Source organism: Pristis pectinata, chromosome 7 (assembly GCF_009764475.1).
Source record: "Pristis pectinata isolate sPriPec2 chromosome 7, sPriPec2.1.pri, whole genome shotgun sequence".
NCBI classification, from domain to species: Eukaryota; Metazoa; Chordata; class Chondrichthyes; order Rhinopristiformes; family Pristidae; genus Pristis; species Pristis pectinata.
In genome coordinates this window covers 70,431,051-70,453,728 of record NC_067411.1, presented here as the reverse complement: position 1 = coordinate 70,453,728, position 22,678 = coordinate 70,431,051, and the positions used below count along the sequence as shown (strand labels likewise).

The 22,678-nt window shown below is 40.1% G+C and overlaps 1 protein-coding gene across 2 annotated transcripts in view; it reads left to right on the top strand.

Annotated features, from left to right (window-relative positions):
• LOC127572736 (selenocysteine insertion sequence-binding protein 2-like) overlaps nucleotides 1-22,678 on the top strand; it is a 68,986-nt gene that overhangs the window by 35,026 nt on the left and 11,282 nt on the right. For both annotated transcript variants that reach the window (XM_052020294.1, XM_052020293.1), the window contains exons 10-15: nucleotides 339-494; nucleotides 1,138-1,270; nucleotides 1,442-1,611; nucleotides 4,187-4,343; nucleotides 8,811-8,964; nucleotides 22,009-22,229. In XM_052020294.1, coding sequence (XP_051876254.1) covers nucleotides 339-494; nucleotides 1,138-1,270; nucleotides 1,442-1,611; nucleotides 4,187-4,343; nucleotides 8,811-8,964; nucleotides 22,009-22,229 — 991 coding nt within the window. The remainder of the gene's footprint in view (nucleotides 1-338; nucleotides 495-1,137; nucleotides 1,271-1,441; nucleotides 1,612-4,186; nucleotides 4,344-8,810; nucleotides 8,965-22,008; nucleotides 22,230-22,678) is intronic.

The following is a 22,678-nucleotide window of genomic DNA, read 5'->3' as shown; positions in this document are numbered from 1 at the left end:
ATTATTCAATTAAAATATAGTGCTTTTCACTTTGGCTTGTGGTGAACTTAATTGGAATACATTAGGTAAATTATTTTGCTAAAGCTGTTATATTTTATAAAATATAAGGCATAATCTTTGGTTTTACACTCTTGTGCCTGATGCCAGCAAACAACATGTGCTTCTATTTTTCTTGTGTAATAGTGCTCCTTGTTTCCTGTTGGTACCATAAGATGACAAGGAGTCCACTTATTTAATTGCACAGCTTAATCTATTGCAGTCATAAAAGATTTAAATTTTAATCTTTTTATTTCTGTTGCAGCATGTATATGTAAAATTTTTTTTTTTTACTTTTTCAGACATCAATGGATAGAGAACTAGTTTTACATGTAACCAGTTCTCATGGTACTGGTGATGGACCAATTTGTCTGGACCGGGACCAGAAGGCAATTCAGATTCTGAGGAAGGAATCCATTCAAGAAAATAGGACCACCAGTCCTCTGAAAAACTCCACGGTTTGTTCAGAATTATACATCTGTTTCATTTGAGTAATATTCTTGTGCAATTTGAAAACGTCAAAGAAGACCACAGTCTTTTAACTTGCGGTTTTGAAGGAAGTGCTGCCGAATTGAACCAGTGGATGCATCCCCAATCCTTTTGTCCCAGGTGGAGTGTTGAAAGAGTCACTTTGTGGAACCAGAAGCTCCCACATTTCTGTCAAATGCGATGAATAAATTTTGATTAATATCAAACTGGGTTCTTTCAGGAACGTTCATTTTGCTATGTTTTTTAAATCCTTTAAAGAACTTGAAGAAAAGCATTGTGATCCTGCATTAGAAGTGAGAGGGGTGTTTCCCCTGCCTAATATAGTAAAGGAATTTGTTTTAAACTAGAAGATCTGTTGATGCTGGTGATACAAATGAAGTATCAGTAAAAATGTCAAACTGTGTGCCAGTGCCTGCAATCCTATAGTCATTACATTAGACTGTAATTGCATTAGACTTTAAGTGTAAAGTAGGATCACAACTACTGATTATTAATGCACATAATAGATTATTTTGATTCCTCATATATACAGAATGACACTGAAGTTAATGGCAATAACAGATTCACTTACACAGCAAATAACTCCAATGATCATGACTTGTTTTTGTATAGGAAGTTCCAAAGAAAAGTGGTAAAAAGAGTAAGATACCCATGCAACTAGATTTTGGTAACATGCTGACTGTCCTAGAGCAGAAACAGCAAGAGAAGTCATCCAAACATACCCCTAAGCCAATAGTATTTGCAGGCAAGTGTCGAAATTATTCTGCTTCATCTCTCCTTTGATCCTGTTATATATATATATTGAGGAAGAGATAACTGAATTTTGTGGGTTTATACATTACATTTTTCAAACATTCATTATGATTCATCCTTGATACATTTTTATTTTGTTTTTGTTGATAATCATTCATTGTAGTTGGAGGAGCATTTCCAATGGTTCCCAAAGAACCCACATCAAAAAGACTGCCTCAAAGCTCGAGTCAGGAAAAGGTTCCTCACAATCCCTTGGACTCAAGTGCTCCTTTAGTAAAGCGAGGAAAACAAAGAGAAGTCCCAAAGGCTAAAAAACCAACTTCACTGAAAAAGGTTAGTTTGATGTAACATGTTGTACAAGTACTGTTTCATTCAGATTAAATAAGCAAGCACACTACACAAGTAGTTGGAGGAAGGCATCTTGCCCCATTTAAATTGTATTCTGTAAAAAATAAAGAAATATTGCAGGAAAGGATCTAAAATTCATGCTTCTATAAGTGACATTTTAATCCAAGCACCTTGTCATTAAAAACATAGCTGATGAATGCAAAGGCTGCACACAACTTTCTCAAATCTGTAAAATCAGCAAATTTAATAGTTCTGCAAAAAAAAACATACTTGCATGATTATTAACCTGACTTCCACTCCAAACAAAAAGAAGTATGCCTTTCATTGCTTTCTTTGTAAAAAAAACACTAATTATAATTCTGGGAGCACTTGATACTTGGCCCTGGTCCAATAATAAATGAATATTGAATGGAAGTATGTAAAAAGAATACCTGTGGGAGTGTGAGTGTAAAAAATTAATTTTTAGTTTGAACTGCAAACTGGGTACATTTCCTAAATTCATTTAATGTTACACATAAGGATCCAGCAAATAGGTTTATGGTGAGAGCAAGGAGTTTTAAAGGGGATCTGAGGGCTAAATATTTTTAAACAGAGAGTTGTTGATATCAGAGAAATCAGATACAATTACTACATTTAAGGTGCATGTAGACAGAAACTTAAATAGGCAAGACATATAAGGATACGGTCCTAATGTAGGCAAATAAAATTAGTGTACATGGCCAAAAAGGTCAGCCTGGACATGCTGGGCCAAAGGGACTGTTTCTGTGCTGTACGACTCCATGACTCTATAACTCTGTATAATGGAAATTTCGTGAGAATCTGATTGCTCGCACTGTATTCGTATGCAGTTGATATTTCTAGTTATGTACCATAATAAGTCCAGCAATGAGTTGCTAGCAATTAAATAAATTTAGATTGTGCCATGATGGCTCTAAGTGTCATTGCATTATAGTAAATCCTACATCTTCTTTGCCAGTCTTACTTTTGGCAAAGTAAATAATAAAACATTACCAAGAAGTTAGTGGGTTGATTGACATGCAAATGATTAATGGAGAAGCAGGACCTTGTTAATGTAAAAAGACCATCTCAGTGAGGCAAAACAAAACCTGAAAAGCTTTCAAAAACCTTTTGAGGTTGAAACTAAAATAGGGAATATTGAATGTAGAAGGCCCTCCCCCTCAACCCTACACACATGTTGCATTCTGATAAATGATTCACTCTTTTAAAAAGAGCCAGTGTTTGTCCTGTGCGCTCCTCTCCCTCTCACTGGTAGTTTACATGAGAAGGAATAGTTAAAGTACACTATAGTCAAAATTCTAACAGAAGTGCTACAGGGTGCACAGGGGAAAGATGAGTTTTCTTGAAGCCTTAATGTAGCAAAAGAAACCAGAAAAAATATATTAGTGGGTACAGGTAGGGGAGTTAAAATGATGAGTTGCAAGAAAGTCATTTAATCTGTGCTTGGTGCCCTTACTGTAGATGAGATTACAGTGTGAAGAACAAATATATTACATTATATTGAAGGAAGTACGTCTAAACTGCTGTTTGACGTGGGCTTTGTTGATTCAACAAAATGGATTTTATTGAGCTTAAAGTGAATTGGTTTTTGTGGATTAGATTGAGTGCAGGTGAATACAAGTTAATGAGTTACTTTGCTTTCTTCCCTTTGGAGAGGTGGTTGAAATTCAGAAATCTAAACTTGAGTGCCAAGAAATAGCAGATATTTTTGAACGCTTAATAGACCATTTAGTTAAATACATCATCAAGTTTAACTAATGATTATATATCATGGTTTCCCATCTATTTATTTCCCTTTTTATACATAGAGTCGTAGAGCCATACAGCATGGAAACAGGTCCTTTGACCCAACTGGTCCACGCCGACCAAGATTCCCATCTAAGCTAGTCCCATTTACTTGTGTTTGGCCCATATCCCTCTAAACTTTTCCTATCCATGTACCTGTCCATTTTAAATGTTGTTAGTGTACCTGCCTCAACCACTTCCTCTGGCAGCTTATTTTAAATACTGACCACCCTCTGGGTGAAAAAGTTGCCCTTCAGGTTCCTATTAAATCTCTCCCCCCACCTAAACCTATGCCCTTTAGTTCTTGATTCCCCATCCCTGAGAAAAAAGTCTGTATGCATTCACCCTATCTATGCCCCTCATGATTTTATACACCTCTTTAAAATCACCCCTAATTCTCCTATGCTCCAATGAATTAAATGCCAGCCTGCTCAATTTCTCTCCATAACTCAATCCCTCAAGTCCCAGCAACATCCTCATATATATCTCTGTACTCTTTCCAACTTAATGGCATCTTTCCCTATAGCAGGGTGACCAAAACTGAACTATTCCAAGTGCAGCCTCACCAACATCTTGTACAACTGATTTGGAATTGAGATCCCATTTCAAGCTCTGTACACCCCAGTAAAGGTTTATTTACCACTGACCACACAATCTGAGCCCCTGTATATCTTAATTTTATTCAATGGAAAATACTTCGACTTGAGTTTGTGCTTTGCTCATATGTAAAAATCTGATGTTAATTTTGTTCTGTTAGATTATATTGAAGGAAAGAGAAGAAAGGAAACAGCGGCGGCTGCTGGAAGAAAAGGGATTGGTCCCGTCGAGCTGCAATATAACATCTCCTCACGAGGCACACACCCTGGATCAGAATGTAACTCTGGACACACAAAATGAAATGACTGAATTAAATGGCAAGTATTTCTGTATCTTTGAACAAAAAGAGAAAATGCTGGAAAATGCAAATCAGGCAGCATCTATGGAAAGAGAAACAGAGTTAACATTTCAGGTTGATGACCTTTCAAGGTGACCTGAACCATTAACTCTGTTTCTCGCTCCACGGAGGCTGACTGGCTTGCTAATTGCCGGCATTTTCTGTTTGCCCCATCGTTTTCAGTATTTTGGTTAGTACAGTTAGCTAGTCTAGCTAAAGATGACCCACGAAATAGGTCAGACAGTAAACAGTGAAGGCTGCAGCCTATCACAGTAGCCAAAGGTTTGAGCTTTCCAGTGTATCTGCTCCAGCTGGTTTTTTTGTTGTTGTTGTTCAACAATGAATGCAGAGTCCAATATCCAGGTCAAGCAAAGCTAGAAGGTGACAAATAAGATACCTAACTTTTTTTGTCCCTTTTAATATTTATTTGGTAAACCTTATTTCCACACAGAAAACTAGAGCTTCCAATTTGTTTGAGACCAGAGGTTTTACCGACTACTGATGGCAATGTAGCTTAGCGGTTAGCGTAACGCTATTACAGCACCAGCGATCAGGGTTCATTTCCCACCGCTGTCTGTAAGGAGTTTGTACGTTGTCCCCATGACTGCGTGGGTTTCCTCCAGGTGCTCTGGTTTCCTCCCACATTCCAAGACGTATGGGTTAGTAGGTTAACATGAGTGTAATTGGGCGGCTTGGGCTCATTGGATTGGAAGGGCCTGTGGCCGTGTTGTATAAATAAAGTTTATAACCATTTCTCTCTTCCCTGTAAAACTGGTCCCACCCTTGATTAATTGCCTCCATGTGCTCCTTGAGATTTTGAGGTCCAGTGTTGTGAATTGATGACACATTCCACAAACGTTTGTCCAAGTCAACACTTGGTGTCAAAATCTTTAGTTTGCAGGGATAAAAGTATTGACCCTTTCAATAATGCCACTTTTAGAGTTAGCTAGTTCTATGAGTTCTATTCTCAGTAGCGGGTTCCCGGGTTGCATAAGGGTTCCATTCCTGAGAACTGTCTGTAAACTGAATTTTCTGTAGGTCACAAACGAACAATTTTTTCCCCAAATCATAATGTGAAATCTTTGGCCTTGATGACCCTTAGCGACTGATTTCAAAGATTAGACTGGGGAAGGTCGACATAGGTGATAGGAGTTGTTACCAGCAAGTGAACTGTGACAAATATTTGTCTGAACACAGCCCAGGTGAAGTAATGGGGGGAGCTGGTCTGCTAATCAGCAAGAAAACTATTGGCAGCTTAATAAAAGAAACTGTGTGCGAACAAGATGTGGTTTGGGGTTTGTAAAGTTTTGATCTTACATGGAGGAGAGTTTGGAGAAGGCATTGGCTTTTTCCCTGGGTGATCTCTGCATTGCTTCCTGGTGAAAAGATTCAAGTACTATACCCGAGAGCAGAGTCTGAGAGAATTTGTATAAAGTTGGATTTCTGTAAATCAGACCTTCCATAACCTGGGGACCCCATATATGTTGTTCTCCAGATCAGGGTTGGATTACCAGTCAGAATATTTTATTACTGTTGCATACTTTCCACTTCGTTCCATTGCCAGCTCCTGATGTGCTCCCAGGTCAATATTTCAGCAGGTATTTTTGATTGGTGTCTGATCCTAAATAAAGCTCATTTTAATCATTTAAGGGTAATATTGAAAGCTACTCTGATATCCATTTTAATTTAATTGTACAGTTAAGCACAATCATCTGTCAGTGATAATTACATATTTATCTGCAATGCGTGAAGAGTATAGATTTAGACAGTATAATTTTTGTGCTCATCTTTTGTATCGTATATTTACATGCCTAAGTGTATAATGTGTAGGTTTTCCTTTTCTCCACATGCGTGGTGCGGTTTTTTTTCAGTTATGTGATTTTAAAATTTCTCAAGGTTCACAGATTATCCAGAAGATAGAGGAATAAATAATAAGCAATTCATTAGTTTATTGAAAAGTGATGCCAAGTGGTAGGAGTCCTCTTGCTGTCACACTCACTCTCTCATTGCCTTTCAGTCTTTGTAGTGCACAGCATTTACTTCTTTGGAATGATCTCTTGGGCTGTACAAGACATTAAGTCCACCACCTCCTCTTCCTTCTCACCTTCTAATTTTTGCTCTCGGCTGGGTGGCTTTTATGGGAGAATTTATGGATGGGGAGATTCTCAAATCAGTCACCCTTTCTGTTACACTTACCAACTCGCTCATTTAATTTTTGGAAGGCGGGTAGCAAGATGAACTTAAAGCTTGGGTATTCATCCTGGAATGTTATTTATTTATTTGTGTATGTATTTAATTTCCAAGCAAAAGTTAGGTGAGTAAGTAATTCTAAACAGCATCAGTCTAATCCCTTGTCAAATTGGCACTCTTCCAACGCCTGTTTTCTGGCCTATCCCTCTGTCCCACTGATAAGGAATTGTTTTCTGTAATTCCAGGGTCAGACTGACATGGCTGAGATAACCACTGTCAGCACAAAGCAACTACTCCAATATAAATAAGGAGACCCTTGAGACACCATGGATTCCAAACAGGCTCTAATTACTTTAACTTAGTAAAATATTGTTTATTGCACGTTCTTCTGTCTTTGCATGGTATCCAGTTTATTTTTTGCAGTAACTCTAATGTTTTTCAAATTTTGAGCACAGTGAATATAACGCTATTCATCACAATCAGTTCATTTACTGATTACACTGAGCTAATATCTGCCTTTTAGGATTGATTTAGCAGGCGTTGATTACAGGGTCAACCAAACTTTTCTATTCCATGTAAAGTTTGAATGTATTTGAGATTTATATTGAGCGCTGCTAACATTTTGCTGCAAAAGTATATCTAGTTAAGATATATTTTTCTGCACTTGCTTATCCAAAGTATCTGGATATGCTGTAGTATTTGTGAAGCAGATGCATGTAGCAAACTAGGACTACAGCCATGGAGTGGAAGGGGTTAATCACAATAACCTACTTTGCATTCTTCCCAAGTTCACTAATGGAGGATCAAAACAGACTGACACTCCAGTGAGCTTATATCATGTCATGTTCCTTGTCAAGCAAAGTATTTGATTTGAAAGCCAAAATTGTAGCAATGTTTGCTGCTATCTGGAAGGTTAGACTACCTCTATTTTTGTAGAAGGTGACTTTTGTTCAGAGCAGATTGTAGTAAGCGCACGTGCAGTCTGTATCACTATAATTCTAAGTTTGTTTCTAAATATGCTGAATATTATGAAACTTTTTAATAATGGCTCTTTTTCAAGTATGAAATATATGTATTATATCTGATCATAGAATCAGTTGTGTAAGAGATGAACCTTAGTTAAATTTTTACTCAAACATTATTGTATATGTAGAAAATCTAGCATGGTAATTGGGCTGGAATTTGCTGGGGAATGCCAGCAGCTTTGTCTGAAAATGCCAGCAATATTTCCCACTTCTCCCATAAGTGTCAGGACATTCAGAACTCCCATGATGTCCAAAAGGACAAAACAGCCAGTTTGGGTTTGCATTAGGTAGTAGGTGAACCATTTTGAGGGATAAACTGACTTTACGTCATTCTAGGCAAACAAGTTGTCGCCAGTGCTTTTGCTCATGACAGCATTGGCAGATATGTCAGCCCTTGTGGAGACAAAGTCCTATCTTCACTCCACAAGCACAGTCCATCCTGTTGTGTGGCATTAGTATCATGCTGAACGAGATGGACTCCGAAACGAACTGTTGGCAGCTCAAAATTGCTCTGTCCATGAAGCCCTGTAGATTATCAACAGGAAGGTATACCAGCAATCTCTGTAGCCTCCTGGCCCAGCGTCATCTTTGTTTGCCTTGATGTTAAACCAAGGAATGAACCCTGGTTCAGTGACGAGAGCAGAATGGCATGTCAGGAACAAAACTAGGCATGCCTAAAAATGAGGTGCTAGAGAAATACATTGTGGAAACGGTCCCTTCAGCCAATTTGGCCGATAATCAAGCATCCAGTTTTATGGTAATCCAATCATAACCCATTTTATCCATCAAATTCTATCACACACTACACACTGGGACAATTTACAGTGGTCAATTAACTTGCGTGGTTTTGGGATGATGGAAGAAATTGGAGCACCTGGGGGGGGGGAATAGACTCTTGTCATGGGAAGAATGTGCAGACTCACCAATTTTCAGGAATACTCAGTGGGTAGGAGGGAACAACTGAGAAATTGCTGTGTGTATAAAATTAAGATTACTCACTGCACCATTACATAGAGTTTTCTAAAGTTCAAATTTGCAACTGTGGGGCAAGTATGCAGGAAATCTTTCAGTGAGTGAAAGAAGGTGTTGATATTTCTGGTTAGTAGAATGCCTTTGATGGAAAGCCATCACAGTTTAGGCTTTTTTTTGGTGTATGTATCATTCAGTGTGACCTAGAAAACATTAGTGCTCTATCATTTTCCCACTTGTAATTTACAGTGTTTTTGGTTTAGATTCAACAGAAGATTTGACTAATTCTGCACCTTCATCGCCCTGTCAAAATGTACAGCCTCTTTCTGATGCACCAAAAATTCCTGATGAAATTTGGACAAAAAACATTCTGCCGCACCCCAATCATCAAAAGATACATAGCAGACGGTTTAGAGAGTAAGTTAATTTATGGTGCTATATGTTGCAATTATCAGTTCCTCTTAACTACCTACTCCAGAAAGGTATGCAATTTTGCATCAAATTCTGTAAAATTCATATCTTCCAAACTTAGTTTAATACTAATACAAACATAATTAGTATTACTAGACTATTAAGGAGTAAAATGCATACTGGCATTAGACCATCAAGTATGCACTTATGGAGTTAAGATATAATTCTTAGTTCCTCTGCCCCTTCTGTCACGGCTCTTTCAAGTTAGTTATCTTTGTATCTTTATAGAAACTCAGCATCCACTCCCTCCATTTCAAAACTATTAAATTTCATATTCACTTCAGTTTCTTGCCATCATACATTTGAATGATGATAAAATATTCTTGCTGACATTGTAAAAGTTTCCACATTCCTCAACCATTAACTCTATCCTTTTTGGTACCAAAATCAACACTCCCTCTCTTCACTCATTGTCCATTTTTACAAATTCCCTCTTTGGCACTCTTTTTGTTTAAAGTTAATGCTTCATCTTTAATTTACCATTCCTCCATCTGCACATTCAACTGTTAGCTATGAGTTTGCTTAACCATCCACTTCCTTTTCCAATTCTGTCGATAGCACCCAGAGCACATATTTCAATTTTATGGAAGTTATCCTATGCAACTGCAATTCACTGTCTTTCTTCATTCTCCTAAGTGTATATTTTGGCCCATTGTGGTACTTTTACTTCTCTTGACAATGGCTTTCTTCAAACAGTTTTTTTCCCATAAATGCAGAGCTATTTACGTAACTCCCCATATTCCTGGAACCTTCTGTGTTTTATCTTGGTCACACCACCATACTTGTCTTCAAATGTCTACCAGAGATGTTTGACTTGGTCACTATCACTAACTGCAAGGCTATAGTTATGTCATAACATTATACATTTATTAAGCCATAAATGAGTTTAAATTCCTTTCAACTTGCCTTTCACAAAATTGAAAATGTCACCGTGCTTTTCCACAAAAATTTTCATCTTTCCAGCTCACTCAGTATTTGTCTTTCCACACACACAGTGCTTATAAATCAAAAGTACTGGTAAGTATTTACTGGTGTTTGTTCTTCCAGATACATTACTGAAGATTTCCCCTGTTTTGCATTCCTAACTGCCAGGGAAATGGCAATGTACATTTTAAAAGATGGAGAAAGAAGTTTGATATTTGAGTACAATTTATTCAATACATGATCAAGCAAATTTATTGCTCTGAAAAGGGAATATATTTTTAAAAAAAAGGTGTTTGTTTTTTCATTTAGTGGTGAGAAGAACATAGTCAAACAAGGTAACTGCGAGGCTTGATGCAGAAGTTATTTGTCAGACATGTGGGTATGGTGCTAAGTAGAAATAAACCACTTGCCCACAGAACTGAGGACCCAAGTTGTATTGACTCTTCTGGAAAGGAAGGAAAATAATTAATATATTAATAAATCAATTACTGATTGTATGTGGTGTGAGTCATATTGACCAGAAAGCATACTGTACATCTTGAAACTAGGCTGCAACCAAGGCAACTCATTTGGAAATTTAAAGGCACTTAAATTCTCACAAACTGTTCTTCACGTGTTACAATTGTTATCATATCCTGTATACGTTGGTGCAAAGGGGATTTTATTTCTGGGGTTTTTGTGTTTTTCTCGTTGGTAGAGCTCTGCATTGCTTCTATTGTGGCTGAGCTTAATGCCAAATATTCTTCTTTGCCAGTTAGGTTATCTTAGTTCTTGTGAAGATATTTTAACTTTATTGTGTCTTAATAATTTTATCATCTTACATTTCTTGTATCAGAATGATTAAATTGTAAATGAAATGACAGACAAAATATAGTCATATCATCTTGTTATGAGCTGCTGATCATAATGCTGCATTGCACAGTTTCATAGTTCCAATGTCTGGAGAATTTTTGAATATTGTTAACCACAAGGATTTGAGTATTAGTGGCAATGTAATTGACATACAGTTTAAAAAAAATCATGATCTCACAGTCCTCCATGGATGACATATTGTCTACTTGCAGCTGTGTAAGGACTTTGATATTTTTTTAATATAACCTTTATTTGATAGCATAATATTTTAGTTACATATGTGGTTTTCAAACTTCTAGTCAAATGTTTATTAATACTTTTAATTCTATCAATTTGTTTATTCTTTCCTTGTCAACTTGCCATGTAAATCCCCTTTCCTTTCAGGTACACAGACATAGCCACCTTCTTGTACCTTGCCCAATTATAGAGTCATTGAGCAATACAACATGGATACAGGCCCTTGGATAGGTACTCGCAGGGGCAAGGCTTAGAGGGGCATGGGCCAAACAATTTCCTGTGTTTGGCCCATGCCCCTCTAAGCCTTGCCCCTGCGAGTACCTATCCAAGTGCTTCTTAAATGATACTATCGAACCTGCCTCAACCACTTCCTCTGCCATCTCATTCCATACACTCACCACCCTCTGCTTGAAAAAATTGCCACTCAAGTACCTTTTAATTCTTTCCCCTCTCACCCTAAATCTATGTCCCCTACCCTACCCTACCCTGGGGAAAAAGACTGCTAACATCCACCTTGTCTATGCCCCTCATGATTTTATAAAACTCTATAAGGTCACCCCTCATTCTCCTACTCTCCAAGAAACTAAGACCTAGCCTGGCCAACCTCTCCCCATAACTCAGGCCCTCTAGTCTTGGCAATATCCTCGTAAATCTTTTCTGCACTCCTTCCAGTTTAACCACGTCTTTCCGATAACAGGGTGACCAAAACTGTACACAGTACTCCGGGTGCAGCCTCAACAACAACTTGTATAACTGCAACATAATGTCCCAACTCTTATAGTCAATGCCCTGACTGATGAAGGCCAGCATGCTAAACCCCTTTTTCACCACCGTGTCTACCTGTGATGCTGCTTTTAACGAACTATGCACTTGTGCTCCTTGGTCTTTCGGTTCCTTTACACTCCCTAGTGCCCTACCATTCATAGTATAAGTCTTATGCTGGTTTGACTTTCCAAAATGCATCACCTCACACTTGTCTGTTTTGAAATTCATTTGCAACTCCTCGGCCCACTTCTCTAACTGATCAAGATCCCCCGTAATCTACAATTCACTATTTTCACTATCAACAACACTTCCTAATTTCATGTCATCCATAAACTTACCGTTCAAGCCTTGCGCATTCGCATCAAAATCATTTTTATAAATAACGAATAACAAGGGTCCCAACACTGACCCCTGCGGCACACCACTAGTCACTGGCCTCCTATCCGAGAAGCAACCTTCAACCATCATCCTCTGCTTCCTGCCTCCAAACCATTTTGAATCCACCTAACTAGTTATCCCTGGATTCCGTGGGACCTAACCTTCCAGACCAGGCTACCATTCAGGACCTTGTCGAAGGCCTTGCTAAAGTCCAAACCCTCATCTACGCTTTTGGTTACCTCTTCAAAAAAAAAACTCTGAAAGGTTCATCAAGCATGACTTCCCACGCACAAAGCTATGCTGACTCCGCCTAATCAGACTGTCTATTCAAATGCTGATAGATCCTGTCCCTCAATTTCCTCCTGTAACTTGCCCACTACTGATGTCAGTCTGACTGGTCTGTAGTTCCCTGGCTTGTCCTTGCTACCTTTCTTAAACAACGGAACGACATTAGCCACCTTCCACTCCTCGGGATCTTCACCGGTGGCTAATGATGAAGCAAATATCTCCGCAAAGGCCTCCGCAATTTCTTCTCTAACCTCCCACAAAGTCCAAGCATGTATTCAGTCAGGCCCTGGGGATTTATCTACCTTAATGTGTTGCAAGCCTGCAAATACCTCCTCTCTGATAATATGAATGTCCTCCAAAACATCTCCACTAGTTTCCCTTATCTCTTGAGCAACCCATGGAGAAATATTCATTAAAAATCCTACCCATCTCCTGTGGCCCTGCTGATCTCTAAGGGAGCCTACTCTCTCCCTAGCCACCCTTTTAATAGAGCTATATCCCAATATAGCTCTTGGGATTTTCCTCAACCTATCCTGCCAGATCCATCTCATACCCTCATTCCCCTCCTGATTTCTTTCTTAAGAATATTCTTAATCTTTTCATAGTCATCAAGGGATTCACTCATCCCTGACCACCTAAACCCAATGTATGCTTCCTTCTTTTTCTTGACCACAGCCTCAATATCCCTCATCAGCCAAGGTTCCATAAACTTCCCAGGTTTACCCTTCACCCTAACAGGAACATGCTGCTCCTGGACTCTTGTCTGTAATGCTTGTGTATTTTGTGCTGGCAAGGTACAGTCCTGATAAATCCACAAGCTGTGCAACAAAAACCATTTATTATTGAAAGGAATATTCACTAGCTAAACTATCCGAGCCTAAAGGTTGTATTCCAGTGAGCAGCACAGTGCACAAGTCTACTTCCGTGTGGCATTTAATTGTTTATTTTTGACCTTACTTAGTTGATGCTGCACTCTCGACCATGTATAGACTCCTCAGTTTTGTATTCTCAAAATATCCAGAATACAAGGACTTTAGGATTACTTTAGGGGCGGCACGGTAACATAGCAGTTAGTGCGACGCAATTACAGCACCAGTGATTGGGGTTTGATTCCCATCACTGTCTATAAGGAGTTTGTACGTTCTCCCTGTGTCTGCATGGGTTTCCTCCCACATTCTAAAGATGTACGGGTTGGTTGACATGGGTTTAAAATGGGCAGCGCAGACTCATTGGGCCGGAAGGGCCTGTTACCGTGCTGTATAAATAAAGTTTTAAGGATCAGACATCTTGATTGGTCCAAAGCATCCACGCTTGATTAACGCTTCAGAAACTTGCTGCCATGTTTATTGCAGAAGGCAGGTTTACTCCATCAGTGGCTGTGCACAGTTCACCCATCACATTTGTATTTACTCACTTTTTTGTTAATATAATCTTTGAAGAGTAATTATGTTATTCTCTGATGCTTTTTAAGGAATTTATCTATACATTATTTCTAAACTCATTTCTTCCAAGGCATCCCATCCTTCAATAACTTTTATCTAGCAAAAAAATTGTACAACACTCAACCCCCTGAACATCTGGTCTTGGTCACCTCCTGAATTTTCAGAAGTTCATATCAAATTTTTATCCTTCTTTTTAAATGTCTTTCATAATCTTATTCATTGTAACTTCTTTGAAGCCTATGGGATACATTGTGAGCTATTTTGGTGTCCTGAGTCAGAAACATTAAGTTTAAAATATAAGAACAGAACAGTTAGGCCAACATGCTATTTGTTTACCTATATCACAGAAGGCTTGGAGTACAAGCACAAAATTCTGTTGTTGCATTTTCACAGGGTTTTGATAAAACCATACCTAGATTACTGTAAGCAATTTTGTTCTTTTATGTAAGAAGGGATGCACTTGTGTTGGGGCCTGTGCGAGATAGATTTACTGGATTAATTCTTGAGTTTAGAGGACTATCCTTTTTGAGTAAGGTTGCCTTGTACTGACTGAAGTTTGTAAGAATGAGAGACTTTATTGTTGGCATCCATAAGGTTTTGAGAAGGATAGGGCAGAAGTTAAGAGATTGGTTTGTCTGCATGAAAAATGTACAAATAAGGGGCAAGTCCCAGGATAATGGATTTGCCATTTGGAAGTGAAACAAGGATTTTTTTTATTCAGAAGGTTGTGAATCTTTGTAATTCTGTCTCAAAGGTTGGTGAGTGCCAGTCATTAAGTACTTTCCAGACTGAAATTGATAGAATTTTGGACATTAAGGGAATCAATGGATATTGAAATCTGGTGGAATTATGGATAAGATGAAGGAACCATTATGATTATATTGAATGGTGCAGCAGACTCTACATACTGTATGTCTTCCCACTCTAACCTCCTGCACCCCAAACATTCTGCCAACTGTTGCTTTGTGTGCAAGCCCATTTGTTGTTGTCCCTTCAGCTGTCTGATCCCCACGTGATAGAGAACTCCCTTCCCAAACTTCTCCATTTTCTCAAGGGCAGTTAGGAATGGGCAACAAATGTTGGCCTTACCAGCAATGCACATCTGAAAATTAACAAAAAAAACTCATCCTCTAATGGGACGGGTTGGGACCAGAAGGACACTGGAGCAGGTGAGGAGACAGAATCATATGTAGAAAATAGAATGGGCAAGTCCATTGGGCAGAACAGAGAGACAGGTGGTAGGCTTAACTGCATTTATTTGAATGCAAGGAGATTCTCAGGTAAAACAGATGAGTTGAGAGCATGAATCAGCACAAGGGATTATGATACTGCTGCAACCTGCAGAAACCTGCTTGAATGAAAGGCAGGACAGGCAGCTCGATATTCCGGGATATAGAAGTTTCAGATGTGACCGAGGGTGGGGGTGGGGTGGGGAGCAGAAATGGGAGGGGATGTTGCACACTACTAATCAGGCAGAGCATTACAGCAGTTCCTAAGGAGGAGATACTGGAGGGATTGGCCAGTGAGGCTATATGGGTAGAACATAAGAATAAGTAAAGGGCAGTATACTATAGGCTTCCCAATAGCAGGAATTAGAAGAACAGATATGTAGGCAAATTGCAGTAGGGTGTAAAAACAATAGGGTTGTAATAGTGGGGGATTTTAACTTTCCCAGTATTAACTGGGATTGCCTTAGTGTAAGGGGCTTAGATATTTTTTCAAAGCAGTATGCAGAGAGCCCTACTAGATCTTGTATTAGGGTGTGAGGATGGGCAAATGGAGGAATTGTCTGTGGAGGAACCCTTTAGGAACAATGACCATAATTCAGTAAGTTTCAAAGTAGTCATGGAAGAAGATAAATTTGGTCCTAGAGTTAGGATCTTAAATTTGGGGAAGGCTGATTTTCAATAGTATAAGATGGGACCTGGCGAAAGTAGATTGAGATAAACAATATCCGATAGTGGGAGGCATTTAAAGACAAGATAATAAGAGTTCAGTGTCAGCATTATCCCTGTAAGGGTAAGAAGCAAAGATTGTAGAATTAGGGAACCTTGGTTAATAAAGGAAATTGAAGGTTTGATCAGAAAAAAAAGAAGCATATGTCAGGTATAGGCAATTGGTATCAAATGACTCCTTTGAAATTTATAGGGAATATGGGAGAGACTTGGGGCAAAAAGGGGTCATGAAATGGCCTTGACAAGCAGGATTAAAGAGAAAACCTTTTATAAGTATATTAAAAGCAAGAAGGTAGCAAGGGAAAGAGTAGACCCCCTCAAGGACCAAGGGAGAAATCCGTGTGTGGAGCCAGGGGATATGAGCAGAATCCTAAATGAATACTTCTCATCAGTATTCACCAGGGAGAAGGATGTGGATGATGCAGAGTTAGGTACACTGATATTCTGGAACATTTGTATCGGGAAGGAGGAACTGTTAAAGATATTGGCACACATTCAGGTGGATAAATCCCCAGGGCCTGACTGGATCTATTCCAGGATGTTATGCGAAACAAGAGAAGAGATTGCTAGGGGCTCTGATGGAGATTTTTCCAAATTCCTTAGCCTCAGATGACCTACCAGAGACTGGAGGATAGCAAATGTTGTTCCTTTATTCAAAAAGGGAAGTAGGAATAAACCAGGAAACTATAGGCCAGTGAGCCTTGCATCAGTAGTAGGGAAATTACTGGAAAAAAAGATTCTAAGGGACAGATTTATGTTCACTTGGAAAGGCTGGGACTGATTAGGGGGAGTAGGCATGGTTTTTGTGCAGGGGAAATACTGTCTCACAGATCTGATTGAATTTTTTGAGAAGGTAACTAAGAAAATTGATGAGCAGGATGGTATACATGGACTTCAGCAAGGTTTTTTGACATAGAACCATAGAACAATACAGCACAATACAGGCCCTTCGGCCCACCATGTTGTGCCACCCCCAAACCACACCTAAGACTGACTAACCCCTTCCTCCCACATATCCCTCTATCTTAAATTCCTCCATATGCTTATCTAACAATCTCTTGAACTTGTCCAATGTATCAGCCTCCACCACGACCCCAGGCAGCGTATTGCATGCACCAACCACTCTCTGGGTGAAAAATCTCCCTCTGACATCTCCCGTGAACTTCCCACCCGTTACCTTAAAGCCATGTCCTCTTGTTTTGAGCATTGGTGCCCTGGGAAAGAGGTGCTGGCTGTCCATTCTATCTATTCCTCTCAATATCTTGTATACCTCTATCATGACTCCCCTCATCCTCCTCCTCTCCAATGAGAACAGCCCTAGCTCCTTTAGTCTCTGCTCATAATCCATACTCTCTAATCCAGGCAGCATCCTGGTAAATCTCCTCTGCACCCTTTCCAATGCCTCCACATCCTTCCTATAATGAGGCGACCAGAACTGGACACTAAGTGTGGCCTAACCAGAGTTTTGTAAAGCTGCATCATCACTTCGCAGCTCTTAAACTCGATCCCCTGACTTATGAAAACTAACGTCCCATAAGCTTTCTTAACCACCATATTTACCTGTGAGGCAACTTTCAGTGATCTGTGGATATAACCCCCAGATCCCTCTGCTCCTCCATACTGCCTAGAATCCTGCCATTTACCTTGTACTCCACCTTGGAGTTTGTCCTTCCAAAGTGTACTACCTCACACTTCTCTGGATTAAACTCCATCTGCCACTTGTCAGCCCAGCTCTGCATCCTATCAATATCCCTCTGCAAGCTGCGACAGCCCTCCACACTATCCACAACACCACCAATCTTTGTGTCATTTGCAAACTTGCTAACCCAGCCTTCCACCTCCTCATCTAAGTCGTTAATAAATATCACAATAAGTAGAGGTCCCAGAACCGATCCCTGTGGGACACCACTAGTCACAGCCCTCCAATCTGAATGCACTACCTCCACCACAACCCTCTGCCTTCTACAGGCAAGCCAATTCTGAATCCACATGGCCAAGCCTCCCTGGATCCCTTGGCTTCTGACTTTCTGAAGAAGCCTACCATGCGGAACCTTGTCAAAACGCCTTACTAAAATCCATGTAGACCACATCCACTGCACTATCCTCATCAATCTTCCTGGTCACTTCCTCAAAGAACCCTATCAGGCTTGTGAGGCAAGATCTTCCCTTCACAAAGCCATGCTGGCTGTCTCTAATCAGTCCACGATTTTCTAAATGCTCATAGATCCTATTTCTTAGAATCCTTTCTAACAACTTACCCACCACAGACATAAGGCTCACCAGCCTGTAATTCCCTGGACTATCCCTACTACCTTTTTTGAATAAGGGGACAACATTCGCCACCCTCCAATCCTCCGGTACCATCCCCATGGACAACGAGGACTCAAAGATCCTAACCAACAGTTCAGCAATCTCCTCCGTCTCCTCACGAAGCAGCCTGGGGAATATTCTGTCAGGCCCCTGGGACTTATCTGTCCTAATATTTTCTAACAACTCCAACACATCCTTTCTCTTAATATCTACATACTCTAGAACATTACCCCTCACCAACACTGTCCTCAGCATCATCAAGACCCCTCTCCTTGGTGAATACCGAAGAGAAGTATTCATTGAGAACCTCACCCACTTCCACAGCTTCCAGGCACATCCTCCCACCTTTGTCTTTAATCGGACTTACCATTACCCTAGCCATCCTTCTGCTCTTTACGTATGAGAAAAAAGCCTTGGGATTCTCCTTAACCCTACTCGCCAAAGCCTTTTCATGTCCCCTTCTCGCTTTCCTCAGCCCTTTCTTAAGTTCCTTCCTTGCTACTCTATATTCCTCACGAGCCCTGTCTGATCCTTGCTGCTTACACCTTAGGTATGCTGCCTTCTTCTTCCTAACTAGTTGTTCCACCTCTCTCGTCACCCACGGTTCCTTCACCCTACCATTTCTTCTCTGCCTCACCGGGACAAATTTATCCCTAACATCCTGCAAAAGATCCCTGAACATTGACCACATCTCCATAGTACATTTCCCTTCAAAAATGTCATCCTAATTTACACTCCCAAGTTCTCACCTTATAGCCTCATAATTTGCCTTTCCCCAATTAAATATCTTCCTGTCCCCTTTGCTCCTATCCCTGTCCATGACAATTCTAAAGGTTATGGAGCAATGGTCACTGTCCCCCAAATGCTCACCCCACCGATAGATCTGTCACCTGTCCTGGTTCATTACCTAAAACTAGATCTAATATGGCATTCCCTCTAGTCAGCCTGTCAACATACTGTGTCAGGAATCCGTCCTGGACACACTTAACAAATTGCGCCCCGTCTAAACCCTTGGCACTAAGTAGGTGCCAATCAATGTTTGGAAAGTTGAAGTCTCCCATTATAATAACCCTGTGTTATTTTCGCATCTTTCCAAAAACTGCCTCCCAATCTGCTCCTCAGTATCCCTACTGCTACCAGGCGGCCTATAGAATACTTCCAGGAGGGTAACTGCCCCTTTCTTGTTCCTAACTTCCACCCATATTGACTCTAGAGAGGATCCTTCTACATTATCTACCCTTTCTGCAGCTGTAGTAGTGTCCCTGACCAGTACCACCACCCCTCCTCCTCTTCTCCCCCCCTCCCTATCAAAACACTGAAAACCAGGAATATTCAATATCCATTCCAGCCCTGATGTCAGCCATGTCTCTGTAATAGCCACAATATCATAGTCCCATGTACTTATCCGGGCTCTCGGTTCATCTCCGTTATTCCTGATGCTTCTCGCATTTAAGTAAATGCACTTTAGCCCATCCACCTTACTACTTCTATAGCCTGTACTCTGCTTCTCCTTCCTCAAAGCCTCTCTACCTGTCGGATCTGACTTTTCCCCATCCTCTTCTTCCTCTGACCTACTCCTCCGGTTCCCTTCCCCCTCGCAATCTAGTTTAAACCCTCCTGAACCACCCTAGCAAACCTGGCCGCAAGGATGTTGGCCCCCCTCAGGTTCGAGTGTAACCCGTCCTCTCTGTACAGGTCCCACCTTCCCCAGAAGAGATCCCAATGATCCAAAAATCTAAAACCCTCCCTCCTGCACCAACTTCCCAGCCACGCATTTATTTGCCATCTCCTCCTATTCCTACCTTCACTATTGCGTGGCACTGGCAGCAATGCCGAGATCACTACCCTTGAGGTCCTGTTCTTCAGCCCTCTGCCTAGCTCGCTAAACTCACTTTTCAGGACCTCATCCCTCTTCCCTCCTATGTCGTTGGTACCAACATGAACCATGCCATGGTGGGCAGGTCCAGAGGTTAAAGCATATGGGATCTGAGGTGTGTTGTCAAACTGGTTCCAAAATTGGCTTGGCGATAGGAGTTGGATGGTGGTGGCGGAGGGTTGTTTTTCTTGCTGGAAGTCTGTAACCAGTGGTGTGCTACAGGGATCGGTGCTGGAACTTGTTGTTTGTCATATTTATTAATGACTTGGATGAGAATATAGATGGCCTGATTAGTAAGCTTACTGATGACACGAAAATTGGTGGAGTCGTAGATAGTGAAGAAGGTTGTCTAAGTATACAAAGGACATAGATCAACTGGAAAGTTGGGTGGAGTGGTGGCAGATGGAATTTAATCCAGACAAGTGTGAGGTAATGCATTTTGGGATGTCAAATACTGGCATGACATACAGAGTAAATGGCAGGAACTCTACGAGTGTTGATGTACAGATACACCTTGGGGTGCCTGTTCATAGTTCCCTGAAAATGGTGTCGCAGGTGGACAGGGTAGTGAAGGCGGTTCTTTTGGCATGCTTTCCTTCATAGGCTGAGGCATTGGGTACAAGAGATGGTATGTCACATTGCAGCTGTACAAAGCATTGAGGCGACCTTGTAGATGTTTTTAGAGTACGACTGGCAAAAATAGGTTAGATATTTTTCTCAGGGTAGAGGAGTCTAAGATGAGAGGGCATCGATTTAAGATGAGAGGGAAGAAATTTAAAGGGGATCTGAGGGGCAAGTTTCCACCCCCCCCCCCCCCACAAAGGGTGGTGGGTATATGGAACAAGCTACCAGAGGAAGTGGTAGGGGCAGATACAATTACAATGTTTAAAAGGCATTTGGACAGGTACTTGAATGCAAAAGGAGAAGAGGGATATAAGCCTAATACAGGCCAATGGAATTAGCATAGAGAGGTATCATAGTTGGGATGGACAAGTTCATCCAAAGGGCCCATTTCTGTGCTCTACAGCTTTGATTGTATGACTGATCAAGTTGTCAGGCATTATTCCTAATAATACCACTTTCTCCTCGTTGTGCATTTTTGTCTGATTTTTTTTTAAGTACCTTGGGACTATATTTTTCTACTTCTAAGTCAGCTTAGAAAGTCTATATGAGGATTGTTTCATTTGAATATGATAAAAGGAGCTGATGATTTGGTCAGCAGTGACTTGTGATTTTGACGATTTCATTGTGTGAGTACTGCGTTTTGGGTATATGTTAACAGTTTTTCTGTCGATTAACTGAGTGGTTTGATAATGTGTGATAGTAATTCTGGTTACTGAGAGTTTAGTTAACTGTAATATTGAATAAAAGCTGACTGATAGTGAAAACTATAAATAACGATTTAAAAATGTTGCCTACCTGATTTATAATTAAGAGTTCTAATCCATATAATGTCAGTTGTGCACCAGTTTCTGAGTACAGATGACTTTTTAAATATTCCAGTCTTTTGTTCTTGTGGTTCACAGTAATTTGATCTGCAAGATCATGTTACAATTACAAATCCAGTAACTGCTCAACTTATTGAAAGGGATCAGTTTTTGGAAAATTGCTTTGTGAAGTACAAATTCCTAAATTTAACACTTGTAAATTGAGAAATTACTGTAATGAGATTACCAGTGTTCTCTGTTGCAAATTCTGTTTTGCCTGTCAACATTTTTCACGATGATGCTGGAGGAACTCAGCAGGCTAGGCAGCATCTGTGGAGAAAAGCAGGTGGTCAATGTTTCAGGTCAGGACCCTTCTTCAGGACTGAAGATAGGAAAAGAGGAAGCCCAATATATAGGGGGGGGGGAAAAGCAGAGCAGAGATAGGTAGACAAAAGATTTGTCTAAATCGTCCAACACATCTCTCCAACTATATCACCATATTGTTCTTCACGATGTACTTTTTTTTATTACTTCAGATATTGCAGTCAGGTGCTGTCTAAAGAAGTTGATAATTATGTGACTGACTTGCTGAAGGAACTTGTCCGTTTCCAAGATCGGTTATACCAAAAGGATCCAATTAAAGCTAAGAAGAAACGTAGGATTGTCATGGGGTTGAGAGAAGTGTTGAAACATCTAAAGCTGAAAAAACTGAAGTGTGTTATCATCTCTCCAAACTGTGAAAGAATACAATCCAAAGGTATGTTATTTATAATTGAAGGTCCCTTTGTTGGATATAATGATGGAGAGAATCATTAAGGAAAGTATTTTAGTCACATGATGTACAGATATGCTTTGTCTTTTGGGAGATGCATAGTTATATTGCAGCCTGCACTATTTCAGCTAAGAGGCCATAGTATAATGTATAATAGTGTAACTTGTACTGTGAGTAAATGCACATTACAATAACAGCATATTCTTTTGTAGTTATATTAATTTTGATACATTATTGCATTGTTTCACTGGCTTGACATTACAGTGGTAGGAGTAGCACAGAGTCTAGAACAGTAAAATATAATATTTGGTAATTCTAATCCTATTGTGTCACCACTTGCTTGTAAGATACAAAATTTAACAATTCTTGCAACTTGTACATGATCTGTTTGTTCCTAATCTCTGTGGGGTTGTATTTGTTATGTATGTGAGTTG